This window comes from Hippopotamus amphibius, chromosome 11 (genome assembly GCF_030028045.1).
Source record: "Hippopotamus amphibius kiboko isolate mHipAmp2 chromosome 11, mHipAmp2.hap2, whole genome shotgun sequence".
In the NCBI taxonomy this organism is placed as follows: Eukaryota; Metazoa; Chordata; class Mammalia; order Artiodactyla; family Hippopotamidae; genus Hippopotamus; species Hippopotamus amphibius.
Genome location: NC_080196.1, coordinates 115,134,919 through 115,156,675, shown reverse-complemented (window position 1 = coordinate 115,156,675; position 21,757 = coordinate 115,134,919). Strand labels below are relative to the sequence as shown.

The 21,757-nt window shown below is 42.4% G+C and overlaps 1 protein-coding gene across 1 annotated transcript in view; it reads left to right on the top strand.

Annotated features, from left to right (window-relative positions):
• Nucleotides 1-14,254, top strand: part of PARD6G (par-6 family cell polarity regulator gamma) — a 113,829-nt gene extending 99,575 nt beyond the window's left edge. The window contains exon 3 of the mRNA XM_057698278.1: nt 13,266-14,254. Coding sequence (XP_057554261.1) covers nt 13,266-14,086 — 821 coding nt within the window. The 3' untranslated portion in view covers nt 14,087-14,254. The remainder of the gene's footprint in view (nt 1-13,265) is intronic.
• Nucleotides 14,255-21,757: the final 7,503 nt, after the last annotated feature.

Below are 21,757 nucleotides of genomic sequence, written 5' to 3'. Positions count from 1 at the left end.
GCAGCACACTCCCCTCTGGTCACCAGAGCTATATGCTCTAGGGCTATGAAGGCTGTGTTGGTCCTTCTGTTGTGGTGGAGTGACTGCAGTGGGCAGTCTGGTGGGTGCAGGCGGCTCCCTGTCTGGTTTGCCAGGCCCTGCCTTGTGTGGAAGCTGCTGGCCTCTGGTTGTCAGGACCAGGTAACAAAGTGGCTGGCTGTGGGACCCAGGCTGGTCCCAGATCTAGTGCTTACTGTTGGGCAGAGCCTGGTTCTGGCATGGATGGTTGCAGAACCAGGGTTCCTGGATCTAGTGTTGGCCTGCTGGTGGGTGGGCCCTGTTCCTGACATGCCTGGCTGTGGGTTCTACAGCATCCCAAAGCTGCTTGGCCTCTGGTGAGTGGGACTGGATCCCTGGGCAGCTGGATGAGGATTCTAAGGTTTATCTCAGAGCTGGTGTTGGCTTTCTGGTGGGTGATTCTGGGGACTGGAGGTCCATGGACTAGTTCTGGCTCACCGGTTGATGGAGCCAGGTCCCAAGGCCTCTGGCTGAAGGGCCCTTGGGGTCCTACAGCTGGTGTCATCCCACTGGTGGGTGGAGCTGGATCCTGGGGTATCCTGAGACTGTTGCCAGCCTGCTGCTATGTTGCCTGAGACCTAACAAGCTTCAGTGATCCTAGGGCCAGTGTCCACACACTGGTGGGTGAAGCTGGGTCCTGGAGTCTCTGGCTCCATTGGTCTTGGGGCTGGTGTCTGCCTACTGGTGGTCAGGGCCAGGGCCCAGGGGTTCTGGGGCTGGTACTTGCCCACTGGTAGGGAGAGCTGGGTCCTGCAGTCTCTGGTTGCAGGGCCCTGGGTGTCTTGGATCTAGTTCCTGTGTGTGGTGCCAGGGCCTAGCCCCTCTGGTGGACAGGGCTGTCTGCAGGAGTGGCTGTGGGCTCAGAGGGTCTTAAGGCAGCCTGCCTGCTGGTGCGTGGGGCTGTGTCCCTGCCTGGCTAGTCGCCTGTCCTGAGGGCTCCCAGCACTGATGCCTACAGGATGTTGAGCAGATGCAGGGCTGGGCCCTGAAGCTAATAAGCTAGAGGGAGAGTTCAGAAATGGCACGTCCCAGCACCAGTGTCCATGTGGTAGATGAGTTCCCAGAGATGGCTGCCGCCAGCATCTGTGTCCCCAGCGTGAGCTGCAGGTGCCTCTTGCCTCTCCAGGAGATGCTCCAAGATCAGTAGGTAGGTCTGACCCAGCCTCCTTTCAAATTACTGCTCCTGCCCTGAGTCCTGGAGGATGTAAGATTACATTGTGTCTGTATTAAGTTTGGTTATATTTTAATCTTGGGTATCTTTGACTTCATCTTACTTAGAGAGTGTTGAGCTTGGATGTTTACATTTGCACATCTCATCAAATCTGAGAGTTGTCAGTCATTATTTCTTCAGATATTCCACCACCTCCTTCTCTTCTCCTTCTGAGACTCACAACGCACGTGTCAGTTTGCTTAATAGTGTCCCAGTGATTGCTTAGGCTCTGTTCACATTTTTTAATCTGTTTTGTTGTTGTTCCTCAGATATGATCACTTCTGTTGTCCTGAGTTCCGGATCCCTTCTTCTGCCTTGGAATCCTCCCTTCGATGACTTCCATCATTGTATTTTCATCTCCAGAATTTCTGTTCACTTCCTTTAAGGTTCTCTGTCTCTCTATTGATATTTCCATTTTGTTCACACATTGTTTTCTTGACTTTCCCTTTTTTTTTTTTTAGTTTTTCAAACATGTCTTAGGCCATCGTTTTAAAGTCTTTGTCTGGTAAATCTGCAATCAAGTTGCTTCAGGGACAGTTTCTATTGTTTTCCTCTGAGTGGGGCACACTCTAGTTTCCTTGTATGTCTTGTGGTTTTTTGTTGTTGTGGAACACTGGAGATTAATCTAATAACATGGTAGCGCTGGAAATCAGATTCTACCCTTCCCCAGGGTCTGCTGTTTTTTGTTACTATTTTGGGGTTTTTTTTTGCTTGTTGTAGACTGTCTCTTTGCTGAGTATCAGCATTAAGGTGTGAACTTAAAAGTCTTCTAAGGCCCTTTCTGAACCTTTGCTTGAGCATGCACAGTCACTGTCTAACTTTGCCCACACATGCAGTTGTTTTTAATGTCCTAGACTTTAAGGTTTGGCTCCCAAAAAGGGAAAAGGTGAAAAATGAAGGGAGAGCAAGGGTGCCAGTCCTTTAACTCTGCTGGAGGTGGAACAGGAGGGGCATGCGGCAACACAGGAGGTGCCATAGCCACACACCTGTCTACACCATTAATCAGTAATCCGAGCACAGAGGCCTGATGTTTGGAAGGCAGGCTCCTTTATGCCTACCCAGGTCCCAAAAACTGCTTCAGGAACGGTGCACAGCTGCCTGCCAAGCTGCAGGGGGTGGGCTACGTAGCTGCTACTGTGCTAAGAGTTGAGATTGACCAAAATTGACTGCAATTACCATTTAGTTCTTCCCCCTGGAAGTTGAGCCTTCAACAGACTCGCAAGTTCTAAATTAGTTACATCAGACAGATTCTGCCCCTGCAGTTGTTGGCCAGGTGGGGAGCTATTCCTGGTGCCTCCAGCTCCACTGTCATTGCAGAATCCACTCAGGCAATTTTATTTTATTTTTTATTTTTTTATACATCTTTATTGGAGTATAATTGCTTTACAATGTTGTGTTACTTTCTGCTGTACAACAAAGTGAATCAGCTCTGTGTATACATATATCCCTATATCCCCTCCCTCTTGAGCCCCTATCCCACCCTCCCTATTCCACCCCTCTAGGTCATCACAAAGCACGGAGCTGATCTCCCTCTGCTATGTAGCAGCTTCCCACTAGGCTTCTTTTTTGCCTTTGGTAATGTATATATGTCAATGCTACTTTCTCACTACGTCCCAGCTTCCCCTTCCCCCTCTGCGTCCTCAAGTCCGTACTCTATGTCTGCATCTTTATTCTTGCCCTGCCCAGGTTCATCAGTTCCTTATTTTTATATTCCATATATATGTGTTATCACATGGTATTTGTTTTTTTCTTTCTGACTTACTTCACTCTGTCTGACACTCTCTAGATCCATCCACCTCACTACAAATAACTCAATTTCATCCCTTTTTATGGCTGAGTAATATTCCATTGTATATATGTGCCACTTCTGCTTTATCCATTCATCTGTCAATGGACATTTACATTGCTTCCATGTCCTGGGTACTGTAAATAGTGCTGCAATGAACATTGCAGTATATGTATCTTTTGAATTATGGTTTTCTCAGGGTATATGGCCAGTAGTGGGATTACTGGGTCATCTGGTAGTTCTATTTTCAGTTTTTTAAGGAATCTCCATTACTGTTCTCCACAGTGGCTGTTATCAATTTATATACCCACCAACAGTGCAGGAGGGGTCCCTTTTATCCACACCCTCTCCAGTTTGTTTTTTTGATATTGAGCTGCGTGAGCTGCTTGTACATTTGGAGATTAATCCTTTGTCCATTGCTTCATTTGCAAATATGTTCTCCCATTCTGAGGGTTGTCTTTATTTTTGTTCATGGTTTCCTTTGCTGTGCATAAGCTTTTAAGTTTCATTAGGTCCCATTTGCTTATTTTTGCTTTTGTTTTCATTGCTCTAGGAGGTGGATCAAAAAAGATATTTTTGTCATTTATGTCAGAGAGTATTCTTCCTATGCTTTCCTCTAAGAGTTTCACACTGTCTGGTCTTACATTTAGGTCTTTAATCCATTTTGAGTTTATTTTTGTGTATGGTGTTAGGGGGTGTTCTGATTTCATTCTTTTACATGTAGCTGCCCAGTTTTCCTGGCACCACCTATTGAAGAGGCTGTCCTTTCTCCATTGTATATTCTTGCCTCCACTGTCAAAGATTAGGTGACCATATGTGCATAGGTTTATCTCTGGGCTTTCTATCCTGTTCCATTGATCTATATTTCTGGTTTTGTGCCAGTACCATACTGTCTTGATTACTGTAGCTTTCTAGTGTAGTCTGAAGTCAGGGAGAGTGATTCCTCCAGCTCCAGTTTTTCTTCTCAATATTGCTTTGGCTATTTGGGGTCTTTTGTGTTTCCATACAAATTGTAAAAATTTTTGTTTTAGTTCTGTGAAAGATGCCATTGGTAAGTTGATAGGGATTGCACTGAATCTGTAGATTGCTTTGGGTAGTATAGTCATTTTCACAATGCTGATTCTCGCAATCCAAGAACATGGTATATCTCTCCATTTGTTTGTAGTGTCTTTGATTTCTTTCATCAGTGTCTTATAGTTTTCTGCATACAAGTCTTTTGCCTTTTAGGCAGATTTATTCCTAGGTATTTTATTCTTTCTGTTGCAATGGTAAATGGGAGCATTTCCTCAATTTCTCTTTCTGATTTTTTGTTGTTAGTGTCTAGGAATGCAAGAGATTTCTGTGTATTCATTTTGTTTTCCAAGTTCATTGATGAGCTCTTAGTAGTTTTCTGGTGGCATCTTTAGGATTTTCTATGTATAGTATCATGTCATCTGCAAACAGTGACAGTTTTAGTTCTTCTTTTCCAGTTTGGATTCCGTTTATTTTTCTTCTGTGATTGCTGTGTCTAAAACTTCCAAAAGTATATTGACTAATAGTGGTGAGAGTGGGCACCCTTGTCTTGTTCCTGATCTTAGAGGAAATGCTTTCAGTTTTTCACCATTGAGGATGATATTTGCTGTGGGTTTGTCATATATGGCCTTTATTATGTTGAGGTAGATTCCCTCTATGCCCACTTTCTGGAGAGTTTTTATCATAAACGGGTGTTGAACTTTGTCAAAAGCTTTTTCTACATCTATTGAGATGATCATATGGTTTTTATTCTTCAGTTTGTTAATATTGATTTGCATATATTGAAGAATCTTTGCATTCCTGGCATAAACCCCACTTGATCATGGTGTGTGATCCTTTTAATGTGTTGTTGGATTCTGGTTGAGGATTTTTGCATCTATATTCATCTTTGATATTGGCCGGTAATTTTCTTTTTTCGTGGTATCTTTGTCTGGTTTTGGTATCAGGGTGATGGTGGCCTTGTACAATGAGTTTGGTTGTGTTCCTCCCTCTGCTATATTTTGGAAGAGTTTGAGAAGGATAGGTTTTAGCTCTTCTGTAAATGTTTGATGGAATTTGCCTGTGAAGCCATCTGGCCCTAGGCTTTTGTTTGTTGGAAGATTTTTAATCACAGTTTCAATTTCAGTGCTTGTGATTGGTCTGTTCATATTTTCTATTTCTTCCTGGTTCAGTCTTGGAAGGTTGTACTCTTCTAAGAACTTGTCCATTTCTTGCAGCTTGTCCATTTTATTGGCATATAGTTGCTTGCAGTAGTCTCTCATGATACTTTGTATTTCTGCGGTGTCCATTGTTCTCCTTTTTCATCTCTGATTCTGTTGATTTGGGTCATCTCCTTTTTCTTCCTAAAGAGTCTGGCTAATGGTTTATCAATTCTGTTTATCTTTTCAAAGAACTAGCTTTTAGCTTTATTGACCTTTACTATTGTTTCCTTCATTTCTTTTTTATTTATTTCTGATCTCATCTTTATGATTTCTTTCTTTCTGCTAACTTTGGGGATTTGTTTCTTTGTTGTTGTTCTTGTTCTTTCTCAAATTGCTTTAGGTGTAAGCTTAGGTTGTTTATTTGAGATTTTTCTTGTTTCTTGAGGTAGGACTGTGTTGCTATAAACTTCCCTCTTACAACTGCTTTTGCTACATCCCACAGATTTCAGGTCATAGTGTTTTTGTTGTCATTTGTTTCTAGGTATTTTTTGATTTCCTCTTTGATTTCTTCAGTGATCTCTTGGTTATTTAGTAGTGTATTGTTTAGACTCATGTGTTTGTATTTTTTACATTTTTTTCCCTGTAATTGATATATCTAATCTCATAGTGTTGTAATTGGAAAAGATGCTTGATATGACTTCAGTCTTCTTAAATTTACCAAGGCTTGATTTGTCACCAAAGATGTGATCGCCCCTGGAGAATGTTCCATGTGCACTTGAGAAGAAAGTGTATTCTGCTGGGTTTTGATGGAATGTCCTATAAATATCAATTAAGTTCATCTGGTCTAAGTGTCATTTAAACCTTGTGTTTCCTTATTACTTTTCTGTCTGGATGGTCTGTCCATTGGTGTAAGTGGGGTGTTAAAGTCCCCTACTGTTATTGTGTTACTGTTGACTTCCCCTTTTATGGCTGTTAGCATTTGCCTTATATATCAGGGTGCTCCTGTGTTGGGTGCATAAATATTTACAATTGTTGTATCTTCTACCTGGATCGATCCCTTGATCATTATGTAGTGTCCTTCCTTGTCTCTTGTAATAGTCTGTATTGTAAAGTCTATTTTGTCTGATATGAGTGTTGCTACCCTAGCTTTCTTCTGATTTCCAATTGCATGGAATATCTTTTTCCATCCCCTTTGTCTGTATGTGTCCCTAGGTCTAAGTGGGTCTCTTGTAGACAGCATGTATATGGGTATTGTTTTTGTATCCATTCAGCCAGTCTTTGTCTTTTGGTTGGAGCATTTAATCCATTTACATTTAAGGTAATTATTGATATGTATGCTCCTATTACCATTTTCTTGTTTTGGGTTTGTTTTTGTAGGTCTTTTCCTCCTCTTGTGTTCCTGCCTAGCAGAGTTCCTTTAGCATTTGCTGTAAAGCTGGTTTGGTGGTGCTGAATCCTCTTAACTTTGGCTTGTCTCAAAAGCTTTTGATTTCTCTGTCAAATCTGAATGAGATCCTTGCTGGGTAGAGTAATCTTGGTTGCAGGTTTTTCCCTTTCATTACTTTATGTACATCCTGGTAGTTCCTTCTGACTTGCAGAGTTTCTGCTGAAAGATCAGCTGTTAACCTTATGGGGATTCCCTTGTATGTTATTTGTTGCTTTTCCCTTGCTTTTAATATTTTTTCTTTGTGTTTAATTTTTTTTAATTTGATTAATACACGTCTTGGTGTGTTTCTCCTTGGGTTTATCCTGTATGGGACTCTCTGCACTGCCTTGACTTGACTGACTATTTCCTTTCCCATGTTGACATTTTCAACTATAATCTCTTCAAATATTTTCTCAGACCCTTTCTATTCTTCTTCTTCTTCTGGGATGCCTATAATTGAATGTTGGTGTGTTTAATATTGTCCTGGAGGTCTCTGAGACTGTCCTCAATTCTTTTCATTGTTTTTTCTTTATTCTGCTCTGCAGCAGTTCTTTTCACCATTTTATCTTCCAGCTCACTTATCTGTTCTTCTGCCTCAGTTATTCTGCTATTGATTCCTTCTAGCGTATTTTTAACTTCAATTATTGTGTTGGTCATCACTCTTTGTTTGCTCTTTAGTTCTTCTGGGATAAATGTTTCTTGTATTTTCTCCATTTCCAAGATTTTGGGTAATCTTTACTATTATTACTGAATTCTTTTTCCGGTAGTTTGCTTCTTTCCTCTTCATTTATTTGGTCTTGTGGGTTTTTATCTTGGCCCTTTGTCTGCAAGAGATTTCTCTGTCTTATCATTTTCTCTAATTTACAGTATCTGAGGTCTCCTTTCCCTAGGCTTGCAGTTCCTCTTTGCTTCTGTTCCCTGCCCCTGGTGGTGGGGGTTGGTCCAGTTTCTTGAGTAGGCTTCCTGATGGAAGGGACTGGTGCCTGCATTCTGGTGGGTGGAGCTGAGTCTTCCCTGTGATGGGCACGGCCGCCTCAGGTGGTGTGTTTTGGGGTGTCTGTGAGCTTAGTATGCCCCTTAGGTAGTCTGTGCTGATGGGTAGATTTGTGTTCCTGTCTTGTTTGTTTGCTGTGAGGTGTCTGGCGCTGGGAGCTGCAGGCATTTGGGTGGAGCCAGGTCTTGGTTTCAGATAGAGGCCTCTGTGAGAGCTCTTGGCAATTAATATTCCCTGGAGCCAGGAATTCTCTAGTGGTCCAGCATCCTGGACTCAGAGCTCCCACCCCAGGGCCTCAGGCCCAACTTTGGTCATGGAACAAGAACCCGCAAGTCACTCATCATGGCAATAAAGGGAATTTAAAAAAAAAAAAAGACTAACAAAACCCCAGACAAATGGTAAAAAAGTAAAATGAAACAAACAAAAACAAGGAAACACACACACACACAAAACAAAAACAGACCCAAATAAAACAAAAAGCAGAATTCCCTGTTGGCGCAGTGGTTAAGAATCCACCTGCCAATGTGGGGAACACGGGTTCAATCACTGGTCCAGAAAGATCCCACATGCCATGGAGCAACTAAGTCCATGCGCTACAAGTACTGAGCCTATGCTCTAGAGCCCCTGAGCCACAACTACTGAAGTCCATGTACCCTACAGTCTGCATGCCACAACTAATGAGCCCACACACTGCAACTACTGAAGCTTGTGTGCTCTAGGGCTCACATGCCACAACTACTGAGCCCAGGTGCGGCAACTACTGAAGGCTGTGTGCCTAGAGCTGGTGCTCAGCTACAAGAGAATCCACCATGCTGAGAAGCCCACGCACCGCAATGAAGAGTAGCCCCTGCTTAGCAGTGAAGAACCAAACACCGCCAAAAAAGAAAGCAAGAGAACAACCAGAGAAACCAAAGAACCCAAGAACGAAATCAAACATTTAAAAAGAAAATAAAAACACAAAACCGAAAAACAAAACCGAAACAGAGTGCCAACTGAAGAATAAAGCAAAGAAACCAATAAAAACGATTTAAAAAGAGAGAGAAAGGGAAAGAGGTCAGAACAATAGAACAGCAGAGTAGAAATGGAAATATTATATATATATATATATATATATATATACACTAAAACCTTGGATTGCAAGTAACTTGTTCTGCAAGTGTTCCACAAGACAAGCAAACATTTCTAATAAATTTTAACTTGATAAATGAGTGATGTCTTGCAATACGAGTAGTATGTGACACCAAACGTCACATGATCACAATGAGCCAGTGGTTCTTCTCTCTCGCTGCGGGATTGCGGGTGATCGTCTCCCATGCTCGGATGCTTGGTCTCAGGCTGCAGTGTTTGGCAGAAATCAGTGATTTTTTCAGAACGCTGGAAGGTGCCCACAACTGGCACTAGTGTATTTTTTGTCACTCAGAGCACCTATGGACAGTCCTTTGCTTTTCCATACAAGAGTAAGCTTAGGAATGCTTTGTTCATTCTAGGTCAGTCTGCCTGCAGATATAGACCCTTTCCTCTGCTGCCTTGTTTCCAGTCACATTAAATACAGTATATGACAAGAGTTTATTAATCCTGTACTGTAGTCAACATCCATGCGAGCGTATACAATGGCCCCCATGCAGAAAAAGGTTGAAAAGAAAGGCAGTAAGGAGGAGATGATTACAGTGGAAGTTAAGAAGGAAATCATCGAGGAGTACGGACGAGGTATGCGAGTGGCCGAAATTGCAAGATTTTATGAGACGTCTACATGGACCATTTGCACAATATTAAAGAAGAAAGAAGTAAGGGGGCTAGATGCAGCAAAAGGAGTCACGAGAATATCAAAGCAACAGCCATGTGCTCTGGAAGATGTAGGAAAGCTGCTTCTGGTTTGGATAAACGAGAAGCAACCAGCAGGTGAAACTGTGACTGGGAACTTCATCTGCGAGGAGGCAAAGGTCTTGTACACCGACCTCGTGAGTAAACTGCCAGGTACATCCACAGAAAACGAAGAAGGCTTCAAGGCAAGCAGGGGCTGGTCTGATAACCTTAAGAGGAGACGTGGCATCCACAGTGCTGTGAGGCACGGAGAGGCTGCGCGTTCGGAAGCTAAGGCAGCTGAGGCATTCACTACCAAGTTCCAGAAGCCCATGGTTTCTGAGTGTTACCTGCTGGAGCAAGTTTTTAACTGCAATGAGACAAGGCTTTTTTGGAAAAAGATGCCAAAGAGGACCTACGTTACAGAAGAAGAGAATGCAATGCCCGGTTCCAAGCCCGTGAAAGACCATTCTCACCCTCTTGTTTTGTGCTAATGCAAGTGGGGATTTCAAAGTCAAGCCCCTGCTCATGTATCCTCTGAGAATCCACGAGCCTTCAAGAAATGCACGGTGCAAAAGAGCCAGTTAAACGTTATGTGGAGGTCCAACAGCAAGGCTTGGGTCACTCATATCATGTTCGTTGAGTGGGTCAACGAAGTCTTTGGTCCTGCAGTGAAGAAATACCTTTTATAAAAGACTCTGCCACTCAGAGCCTTGCTGGTGATGGGTAATGCCCCTGCTCATCCTCCAGGCTTTGAAGACGACTTACTGGAGGAATTCGAGTTCATTAAGTCAAGTTCCTTCCTCTCAGCACCACTCCAATCCTCCAGCCCATGGATCAGCAGGTCATTTTGAACTGTAAAAAGCTTTACACCAAAGCACTATTTCAGTGATGCTTCGAGGTGACCAAAGGAACAAACCTTACCCCCCAAGAGTTTTGGAAAAATCATTTCCACATTGTGAACTGCCTCAAGATCATCAATGAAGCCTGGGATAGGGTCACCAAGAGAACCCTTAATTCTGCTTGGAGAAAACTGTGGCCTGACTGCGCTTCTGGACATGACTCAGAGGAGCTTGCTGATGAACAGGAGCCGCAGTTGTCAATGAAATCGTGTCCTTGGGGAAGACCGCGGGACTGGAAGTGAAGGAGGACGACATTCAAGAGCTGGTGGAGGAACATGGCCAGGAGCTGACCACCGACGACCTGATGGGTCTGCATCGCGAGTGACAGCAAGAGGTTATGGAGGAGATCTCGTCTGCAGAGGAGGAGGAGGAAAAGGCGGAGGAACCTCTCACCTCAGATGAGATTAGGGAGATGTGTAAAACGTGGGAAACAGTGCAAAATTTTGTAGAGAAGCACCACCTGAGTAAGACTGCAGCAGTGCGAGTGATGAATCTGTCTAACGACAATGCGATGTCACATTTCCGCGAAATCCTCAAAAGGAGGCAAAAGCAAGTGTCACTGGATAGGTTCCTTGTTAAAGTTGCACAAAAAGAAGAAGATTCCATTGAGCCAATAGACAGCAGTGATTCCATTAGAGTGAACGTCATCCAACACAATAACGCTCCTCTCTCGTCTCCCTCACACCAGCCACGAAGGCTTTAAAAGGTACGTGCAGGTTAACTTGTTTGTTTTTCTTTATATTTTGTATTTTCTTTATTATTTTGTATTATGTTACTGTACTGTAATCATTTTTATATGACTATTTTGGGGTTGTGGAACAAATCATCCGAGTTTGCATTATTTCTTATGGGGAAGTTCACTTTGATACACAAGTGCTTTGGATCACAAGCATGTTTCCAGAATGAATTATGCCGCAAACCAAGGTTTTACTGTATATATACGTATTAAAGAAAAAGAAGAAGAAAAAAAAAGGGAAAAGAACACATAACAACAAAAAAGCAAAGTAAAAATAGAAATATATATTAAAAAATAAAAACAAAACAAAATATGTAATAAAACATGAAGATCCCAAAAGACTAAGTTAAAAAAATAAAACAAACAAACCAAAAAACCAGAATGAATCAAAACATAATAATTATGTCTCCCTGGGGTCTCAGCTGTAAGTGTCCTCGCACACTCCCTAAGCCACAGCCCACCTTTCCCTCTCCAGGAGGCCCTCCTCTGCCTCTGGGCTGGTCCCTGGACCTGCTGTGGGCCCTATGAGGGCCACTCAGACTCTGATCCGGCCCAGTTCCTGCATGTACTTGTCCCCAAGGTCCACAACTGCCAGAGCTAAACCATTTTCATTTGTAGGAACACTCACTATCTACGCAGGTGTTCCACAGACACAGGGTCTACCTAGCCTATTGCGGGGACTGAATCTGCAGCTTTGGCAGCTGATGGAAAGATTTTCGATCCTCTTCTATAGTTGCCCTGTCCCTGGGGTTCAGCTTTGGTTTTATCCCCACCTCTATGTGTGGTCCATCCACAGGAGTCTGGTCCTGAGGCTGCCTTGGAGCTCTTAGATCTGCCCCAGTGAGGGCAGGGCACAGAGGTGGTATGACTGCTTGGATCACAGGAGCCCTGGCGGCACCAAATGTGCAGGGAAGCTGGCAGCCATGGGCACAAGAGATATGGCCCTGTGAGGGCCTTTTCTGGTGCCTGGCATAAGGCGCACAAGGGCCGGCCCCGAGAGAGCTTCTTTTATTGTTTGTGGTCAGGTGCCGGCCTGTGAGAGAGAGGCTGCAACAGTGGCTCCACCCTCTGCGTGTGACTCAGCAGTAGCACCCTGCTTCCATGGCAGCCCGGTCTTCCTCTATAGGCATTCCCTGCCACAGATTTCCTCCCTCCCATCCCCTTAGTCCACCTCCCTGCAGCCAGCAGCAGTTCTCATCCCAGCCTGTTCTCCAGTCCCCACCCTCCAGCTCCCAATCCCCTTGCACACCTGGAACACACGTGCCAGTCTGGAGCACTTAGGGCCGTGGCACAGACCATCTATGTAGTTCTCACTCTGTCCCATCTGCCACAGATCAGCCATTTCACCCTCCAGCAGCCTCAAATGCTTCTCTTCTGTCCTAATCAATTTCCCCATCAGAGAGGGGGTTCCCCCAGATTCAGGAGTCTCTCTTCTGCTTTAGCTCCCCTGCCCCAGGGTGCAGGTCCCATCCCACTTCCTCTCGTCCTCCTTCTGCCTTCGTTTTTTCATCCTACCCAGTTATTTCAGGGATCTTTATAGTCCTTTCCGGTGTCCAAGGTCTTCTGCTAGTGTTGAGCCAGTGTTCTGTGCGAACTGTTGCATCTGTAGATGTATTCCTGATGCATCTGTGGAGAGAAAGGAACTCCACATCCTCCTGCTCTTCCACCATCTTAACTCTCTCCCAGTCAGGCAGTTTTAAACCTTCCACCCGTTGTTAATTCTCTTAAGCCTACTACCATTCCATTGGGTGCCTGGAGAGCTAACCTTAGGGCGGTGATTGCGCCTGAACTTTGCATCAAACGTTTGCCTGGTGAATGTTGTTGGGCCTGCTCAGCTGATGCCAGGATCACTGTGGGCTCAGCAAAGCAGCCCATGAGTTACTGCAGGGCGTCTGCACATCACCCAGGAGCTTAAGCCTTTCCCAAAAGCTGAAATGAGACAAAATGAATTGATCATTCAGCTAGGCACGTGTGAGAGACCTGTGCTTCAGTCAGTTCTTTACATGATTTGCTTTGCTCATCGCCTCAGACTTCCCTAGGGTCGCATCACAAATCAGAGAAGCAGGGGGTGGGGGAGCTGCAGAAAGCCAGGACTCACCTGGACGGCCAGACTCAGGCTCCAGGCGTTCGACCCTGTTTCACGTGTGCTTCCCCACTGCCCCGGGGTCTGTCCTCTGACTGTGCCCTCTGTGCTCTTCCAGAAGAGGCCGAGCACTGCAGCTTCGGGGCGGGCTCACTGTCCAGGCGGCGGCGCCCGCTGGCGCTACGCGAAGATGGTCCTCGCCGGCGCGCGCACCTGCACATCGGCCTGCCACACGACTTCCGCCCTGTGTCCTCCATCATCGACGTGGACATCCTCCCCGAGACGCACCGCCGCGTGAGGCTGTACCGGCATGGCTGCCAGAAGCCACTGGGCTTCTACATCCGCGATGGCACAAGTGTGCGTGTGGCCCCGCAGGGGCTGGAGAAGGTGCCCGGTATCTTCATCTCCCGCATGGTGCCTGGCGGCCTGGCTGAGAGCACTGGGCTGCTGGCCGTGGACGACGAGGTCCTGGAGGTGAACGGGATCGAGGTGGCCGGGAAGACACTGGACCAGGTCACGGACATGATGATCGCCAACAGCCACAACCTCATCGTCACGGTCAAGCCGGCCAATCAGAGGAACAACGTGGTGCGTGGCAGCCGTGCGTCGGGTAGCTCTGGCCGCTCCTCGGACAGCACGGCCAGCCGCCACAGCCTGCCCACAGCCCACGTCCTGCAGAACTTGCCCCCTGACGAGATGGAGAGTGACGAGGAGGCCGACGTGGTCCTCGAGGGTGTCTTGGAGCCCCGGCTGGTACCCAGGCCTCCACCGAGCAGCCTCGCACGGGTCAATGGTGCCGGCCTGGTGCCTGGCCTGCATAGTCCCGGGCGGGAGGGCAGCGTCCAGAGGCTGCTCAGCTCCCTCCGGTCTGACCCACGCCACAGCCTGGCCCTGCCCCCAGGAGGGGTGGAGGAGCACGGGCCAGCAGTCACCCTGTAGGTCCAGGTATCACAGGTCAGTTTCCCAAGGGGAAATACTTCTTACATTTTTATTCCAGTTTTAAAATAAGAAAAAGGTGTATACTTCACTCCTCCTTTTTGTTGTTTTTACTTATCCCTCCCTTCCTCCCACAACCCTACTCTTTATTTCAACTTATGGATAGAAAAACATACTGTATTTTCATAAAATTTCTCCACGGAACATAAAATACACACACATGCAGTCTGTACTAGGCTGGGTGCAGGGTCCAGCACCTTTGTAAAGTGGTAGAAAGGATCTGACTAAGTGCAGAGGATACTTCATTTTTAAATTTTAAAAATATACTTAAAATGAAGCTTTAAAATTACTTTTTTAAAAATATTCAAACTCACGCTTTCATTGTGCTTCCTGCCAACTTGCACTGATTCTGCTGATGGCCTAGAGACTATGAAGATGGAACACATCAAGAAGGTAGAGAGTGGTTTTTAAGAGCAAATGCACTCAAGCCTGTAATAAGTATGATGGTAGAAGATGAATTTCAGAATTTCACACAGTTTGTAGTCCTGTCTCAAATAGCCGAAAGGGTGTTGAACTCCCAAACCTCACTGGGAAAAGAGAAGCCACATGAAGTGGCCATGGTGGCTGTGGTGGTGGACTTGCCCCTGCAGGAAGCTTCGTGAGGTCATCAGAGGTGGCTTGTTCAGCCTTTGAAGGTGAATTTAATTTTGGGAAGAGAGTGGGAGTTGCAGCTCACCAGTACCATCTGTGATCAAAAGCCAGTATTTACTCAGAGATAAAAACCTGTCTTTTCCTGTGAATTGTGACTCTGAGGGCAGTTGTGAAGTATTTCCGTCAGGAATGATGACTAAGCTGACCACACATCACACGAGCCTTTGAAAGTCAGTCATTTGGATGTACGGGTTCTGTTATCTGGTTTTAAATAACAAGTCACATAGAATGTAAAGATTTTAAGCACAGATCAAATTCATTGTCACTTCCTTTGATATTCTAGCAATATTTACATATTTAGTCATTTTAAAGATTTATTCATGTTTCATCCAATCAAATTTCATATGAAGTGTATTTTCTGCTTGAATCCAGTGTCGAGGAGAAAATGTTACACTTATTACTTTGAAAACTAAACTTTCACCCAAAAAAGTTTTCATATAATACAGGTAAACGTCTTTTTGTAGGTTGCCTTTGGGAAATTATACGGCTGCTTCACCTGTGGTCTAGCACCCCCTGCTGGTCAGTGGCAGAACTGACTTTATGGATGTTAGGTTGATAACAGATGGAAAACAGTGTATCTCATGTTTTAATTTCTCCTGAATTCATTAAGTGAAAAGCAAATTGTTTTTCTTTTGGACACTATTTATTGGGCATAAGTAGTTTTTATTGAGTAGCTGTGGTCTCCTGCGCCTTTGTTTTTGTTATTTGTATGCCAGGATCACTGTCTGTTTTGGTCCTAAGTGCAGGGAAGACCAAAGATGCTCCCCTTTGAGGCCTAGGACCCCAAATTTATGGGCTCCAATGAACTGCATGAGCATTTTTGGGCACCAGGAGTCAGAAGTGTTTTTTAACTATGACAAGTATTGTACAACCAAAACTCTAATGCTAACTTACTATCACAAAGGAAATGTTCTAATATTAAGTTATTGCTGGTTATTGAATATCTTGTCAAATAACTAAGAGTGTTACCAAGAAGGAAAGTTATATATCTTACCGTGTTTTAAGTTGTTAAACAAATGTGAATAATTTTTTAAAGGAAAAAAAAGGCTTATGCTGAGATTTGTGTGCTACTGTTTCATAATTTTAGGAGTTATGGATTGTCTTGAGCAGCAGCTTGAGTGTATTTTTCTACCCAGGTCTATATTTCTGCAATTTTCTTCTTTAAAAAAAAAAAAAGACAAAAAAACTGTTGTATACACATAAAGTTTTCTTGGTTTTATATATCAAAGAATAAAAACCTTTTCTTTGCTTTTAATATTTTCCAGCTGTGTTATAAATACTGGAGAGAATGTCTGTTACCAATCAGCAGAGACAAACTTACCCTCAGAATGAAATGCCTCTAATATTTACCAACTGCCTCTCGTGTGCCATATTTTTTTCACCTAATCCTCACACTTTCTCCACAGGCAAGTAGTAGTAGCCCCATTTTACAGATGGGAAAATGCTCTCAAACTCCAGCAGGTAGTAGAGCATTTCAAATAACCAAATTATACTCATATTTGATAGAAGACAGTTGTATTTTAGGTCCAGAACCTTCTTTTGAAGTCCTTTTGAAAAAGCTTTTCTGAATACTTACTATACAGCTTTTTCAAAATATACCCTGGTTTGCAAACTTTCCCTTAACACTTTATCTTTGACATTACTAAATGTATAATATTGGGTTGGCCAGAAAGTGCCTTTGGTTTTTAAGTAAAAATAAAAGACACATTTTTCATTTTCACCAAGAACTGTATTAAACAGTGTATTGACCCTTTTGCTCCACTACCTTCTGCCATTTTTCAGGCAACTTCATAATTCCATCTTCACAAAACTTTTTATCTTTTTGAGCAAAGAACTGTTCCAGGTGCTTTTTACAGTCTTCTTCCAGGGAATTGAAATTTTTCCCATTAAGAGATTTTTAAAACACCTAAATGAATGGAAATCTGAAGGTGCAATGTCTGGTGAATATGGTGGATGAATCAGAACTTCCCAGCCAAGCTGTAACAGTTTTTGCCTGGTCATCAAAGAAACATGGTCGTGTGTTATCCTGATGGAAGATTATGCATTTTCTGTTGACTAATTCCAGATGCTTTTCATTGAGTGCTGCTTTCACTTGGTCTAATTGGGAGCAGTACTTGTCGGAATTAATTGTTTCATTTTCCAGAAGGAGCTCATGATAGAGGACACCTTTCCAATCCCACCATACACACAACATCACCTTCTTTGGATGAAGACTGGCCTCTGGTGTGAATGGTGATGGTTCATTTCGCTTGCCCCACTACCGCTTCCATTTCACATTATTGTACACTATCCACTTTTCATCGCCTGTCACAATTTATTTTTAAAAATGGGATGTTTTCATGACATTTAAGCAGAGAACCGCCATGAGGAAATACAGTCAAGAAGGTTTTTTCTTCCCTAACATGGGAAAAGAAATAGTCAATCAAGTCCAGGAAGCACAGAGAGTACCATATAGGATAAAGCCAAGGAGAAACACACTGAGATATGTATTAACCAAACTAACAAAAATTAAATACAAAGAAAAAATATTAAAAGCAGCAAGGGAAAAGCAACGAATAACATACAAGGGGACCCCCATAAGAATAACAGCCGATCTTTCAGCAGAAACTCTACTGGCCAGAAGAGAGTGGTGGGATATATTTAAAGTGATGAAAGGGAAAAACCTACAACCAAGATTACTCTACCCAGCAAGGATCTCATTCAGATTTGAAGAAGAAATTAAAATCTTTACTGACAAGAAAAAACTAAGAGAATTCAGAACCACCAGACCAGCTTTACAGCAAATGCTAAAGGAACTTCCTTACACAGGAAACACAAGAGAAGGAAAAGACTTACAAAAACAAACCCAAAACAGTTAAGAAAATGGTACTGGGAACATACATATCGATAATTACCTTAAATGTGAATGGATTAAATGCTTTAACTAGAGACACAGACTGCCTGAATGGATACAAAAGCAAGACCCATATATATGCTGTCTACAAGAGACACACTTCAGAACTAGAGACACATACAGACTGAGAGTGAGGGAATGGTAAAAGATATTCCATGCAAATGGAAATCAAGAGAAAGCTGGGGTAGCAACACTCATATCAGACAAAACAGACTTTAAAATAAAGACTATTACAAGAGACAAGGAAGGACACTACATAATGATCAAGAGATCAGTCCAAGAACATATAACAATTGTAAATATCTATGCACCCAACATAGGAGCACCTCAATACATAAGGCAAATGCTAACAGCCATAAAAGGGGAAATCAACAGTAACACAATAATAGTAGGAGATTTTAACACCCCACTTACACCAATGGACAGATCATCCAAATAGAAAATAAACACAAGCTCTAAATAAGACAATAGGCCAGATGGAATTAGTTGATATTTATAGGATTTTCCATCCAAAAACAACAGAATACACTTTCTTCTCAAGTGACATGGAACATTCTCCAGGATAGATCATATCTTGGGTCACAAATCAAGCCTCAGTAAATCTAAGAAAATTGAAATCGTATCAAGCATATTTTCTGACTATGAGACTAGATATCAATTATAGGAAAAAAACTGTAAAAAATACAAACACATGGAGGCTAAATAACATGCTACTCAATAACCAAGAGATCACTGAAGAAATCAGAGAGGAAATCAAAAAATACCTAGAAACAAATGACAATGAAAATACAATGACCCAAAACCTATGGGATGCAGCAAAAGCAGTTCTAAGAGGGAAGTTCATTGCAATACAATCCTCCCTCAAGAAACAAGAAAAACCTCGCATAAACAACCTACTCATACCTCTAAAGCAATTAGAGAAAGAAGAACACAACAAAATCCCAAAGTTAGCAGAAAGAAAGAAATTATAAAGATCAGATCAGAAATAAATGACAAAGAAATCAAGGACATAATAGCAAAGATCAATAAAACTAAAAGCTCGTTCTTTGAGAAGATAAGCAAAATTGATAAGCCATTAACCAGACACACCAGGAAAAAAAAAAAAGACTCAACAGAATCAGAAATGAAAAAGGAGAAGTAACAACTGACATTGCAGGAAATACAAAGGATCATGAGCGACTTCTACAAACAACTATATGCCAATAAAATGAACAACCTGGAAGAAATGGACAAATTCTTAGAAAAGTACAACCTTCCAAGACTGAACCAGGAAGAAATAGAAAATACAAACAGACCAATCACAAGCACTGAAATTGAAACTGTGATTTAAAATCTTCTGATAAACAAAAGCCCAGGGCCAGATGGCTTTGCAGGTGAATTCTACCAAACATTTAGAAAAGAGCTAACACCTATCCTTCTCAAACTCTTCCAAATATAGCACAGGAAGGAACACTGCCAAACTCATTGTACAAGGCCACCATCACCCTGATACCAAAACCAGACAAAGATGTCACAAAAAAAATTATAGGCCAATAATATCACAGATGAACATTGATGCAAAAATTCTCAACAAAATACCAGCAAACAGAATCCAACAGCACATTAAAAGGATCACACACCATGATCACATGGGGTTTATCCAGTAATGCAAGGATTCTTCGATATACACAGATCAATCAATGTGATACACCACATTAACAAATTGAAGAATAAAAACCATATGATCATCTCAATAGATGCAGAAAAAGCTTTCGACAAAATTCAACACGCATTTATGATAAAAGCTATCCAGAAAGTGGGCATAGAGGGAATCTACCTCAACGTAATAAAGGCCATATATGACAAACCCACAGCAAACATCCTCCATGGTGAAAAACTGAAAGCATTTCCTCTAAGATCAGGAACAAGACAAGGGTGCCCACTCTCACCACCATTATTCAACATAGTTTTGGAAGTTTTAGCCACAGCAATCAGAGAAGAAAAAGAAATAAAAGGAATCCAAATTGAAAAAGAACTAAAACTGTCACTGTTTGTAGATCACATGATACTGTACATAGAAAACCCTAAAGATGCTACCAGAAAACTACTAGAGTTAATCACAGAATCTGGTAAAATTGCAGGATACAAAATTAATGCACAGAAATCTCTTGCATTCCTATACACAAAGAATGAAAAAATCAGAAAGAGAAATTAAGGAAACATTCCCATTTACCATTGCAACAAAAAGAATAAAATACCTAGGAATAAATCTACCTAAAAGGCAAAAGACCTTTATGCAGAAAATTATAAGAAATCAAAGAGGACACAGACAGATGGAGAGATATACCGTGTTCTTGGATTGCAAGAACCAGCATTGTGAAAAAGACTATACTACCAAAACAATCTACAGATTCAATGCAATCCCTATCAAATTACCAATGGCATTTTCCACAGAACTAGAACAAAAAATTTTACAATTTGTATGGAAACACAAAAGACCCCAAATAGCCAAAGCAATATTGAGAAGAAAAATTGGAGCTGGAGGAATCACTCTCCCTGACTTCAGACTATACTGCAAAGCTACAGTAATCAAGACAGTATGGTACTGGCACAAAACCAGAAATATAGATCAATGGAACAGGATGGAAAGCCCAGAGATAAATCTGTGTACATATGGCCACCTTATCTTTGACAAAGGAGGCAAGGATATACGATGGAGAAAAGACAGCCTCTTCAATAAGTGGTGCTGGGAAAACTGGACAGCCACAGGTAAAAGAATGAATTTAGAACATTCCCTAACACCATACACAAAAACAAATTAAAAATGGATTAAAGACCTAAATTTAAGGCCTAACACTATAAAACTCTTAGAGGAAAACATAGGCAGAACACTCTGTGACATAAAGACAGCAAGATCTTTCTTGACCCACCTCCTAAAGGAAATAAAAACAAAAATAAACAAATGGGACCTAATGAAACTTAAAAGCTTTTGCACAGCAAAGGAAACCATAAATATGATGAAAAGACAACCCTCAGAGTGGGAGAAAATATTTGCCAATGAAGCAACAGATAAAGGATTAATCTCCAAAATCTATAAGGAACTCATGCAGCTCAATATCAAAAAAACAAACAACCCAATTCAAAAATGGGCAGAAGACCTAAATACACATTTCTGCAAAGAAGACATACAGATGGCCAACAAATATGTAAAAAGATGCTCAACATCACTAATCATTAGAAAAATGCAAGTCAAAAACACAATGAGGTATCACCTCCCACCAGTCAGATTGGCCATCATCAAAAAATCTAGGAACAATAAATGCTGGAGAGGCTGTGGAGAAAAGGGAACTCTCCTGCACTGTTGGTGGGGATGTAAGTTGATACAGCCACTATGGAAAACAGTATGGAGGTTCCTTAAAAAACTAAAAATAGAACTACCATACAACCCAGCAATCCCACTACTTGGCATATACCCTGAGAAAACCATAATTCAAAAAGATACAGGTACCACAGTGTTCACTGCAGGACTATTTACAATAGCCAGGACACGGAAGCAACATAAATGTCCATCAACAGATGAATGGATAAAGATGTGGCACATGTATACAATGGACTATTACTCAGCCATAAAAAGGAATGAAATTGAGTTATTTGTAGTGAGGTGGATTGACCTAGAGTCTGTCATACAGAGTGAAGTAAGTCAGAAAGAGAAAAATACCATATGCCAACACGTATATATGGAATCTAAAAAAATGGTATTGAAGAACTCAGTGGCAGAGGAAGAAAAAAGACGCAGATGTATAGAACAGACATAAGGACACAGGGAGGAGGGGAAGGAGAAGCTGGGACAAAGTGAAAGAGTAGTATTGACATTTATATACTATCAAATGTAAAATGGATGGCTAGTGGAAAGCAACTGCCTAGCACAGGGAGATCAACTCAGTGATTGCTGATGACCTAGAGGGGTGGGAGGGAGGCTCAAGAGGGAGGGGATATGGGGATATATGTATAAATACAGCTGATTCGCTTTGTTGTACAGCAGAAACTGGCACAACAATGTAAAGCTATTATACTCCAATAAAGATAGAAAA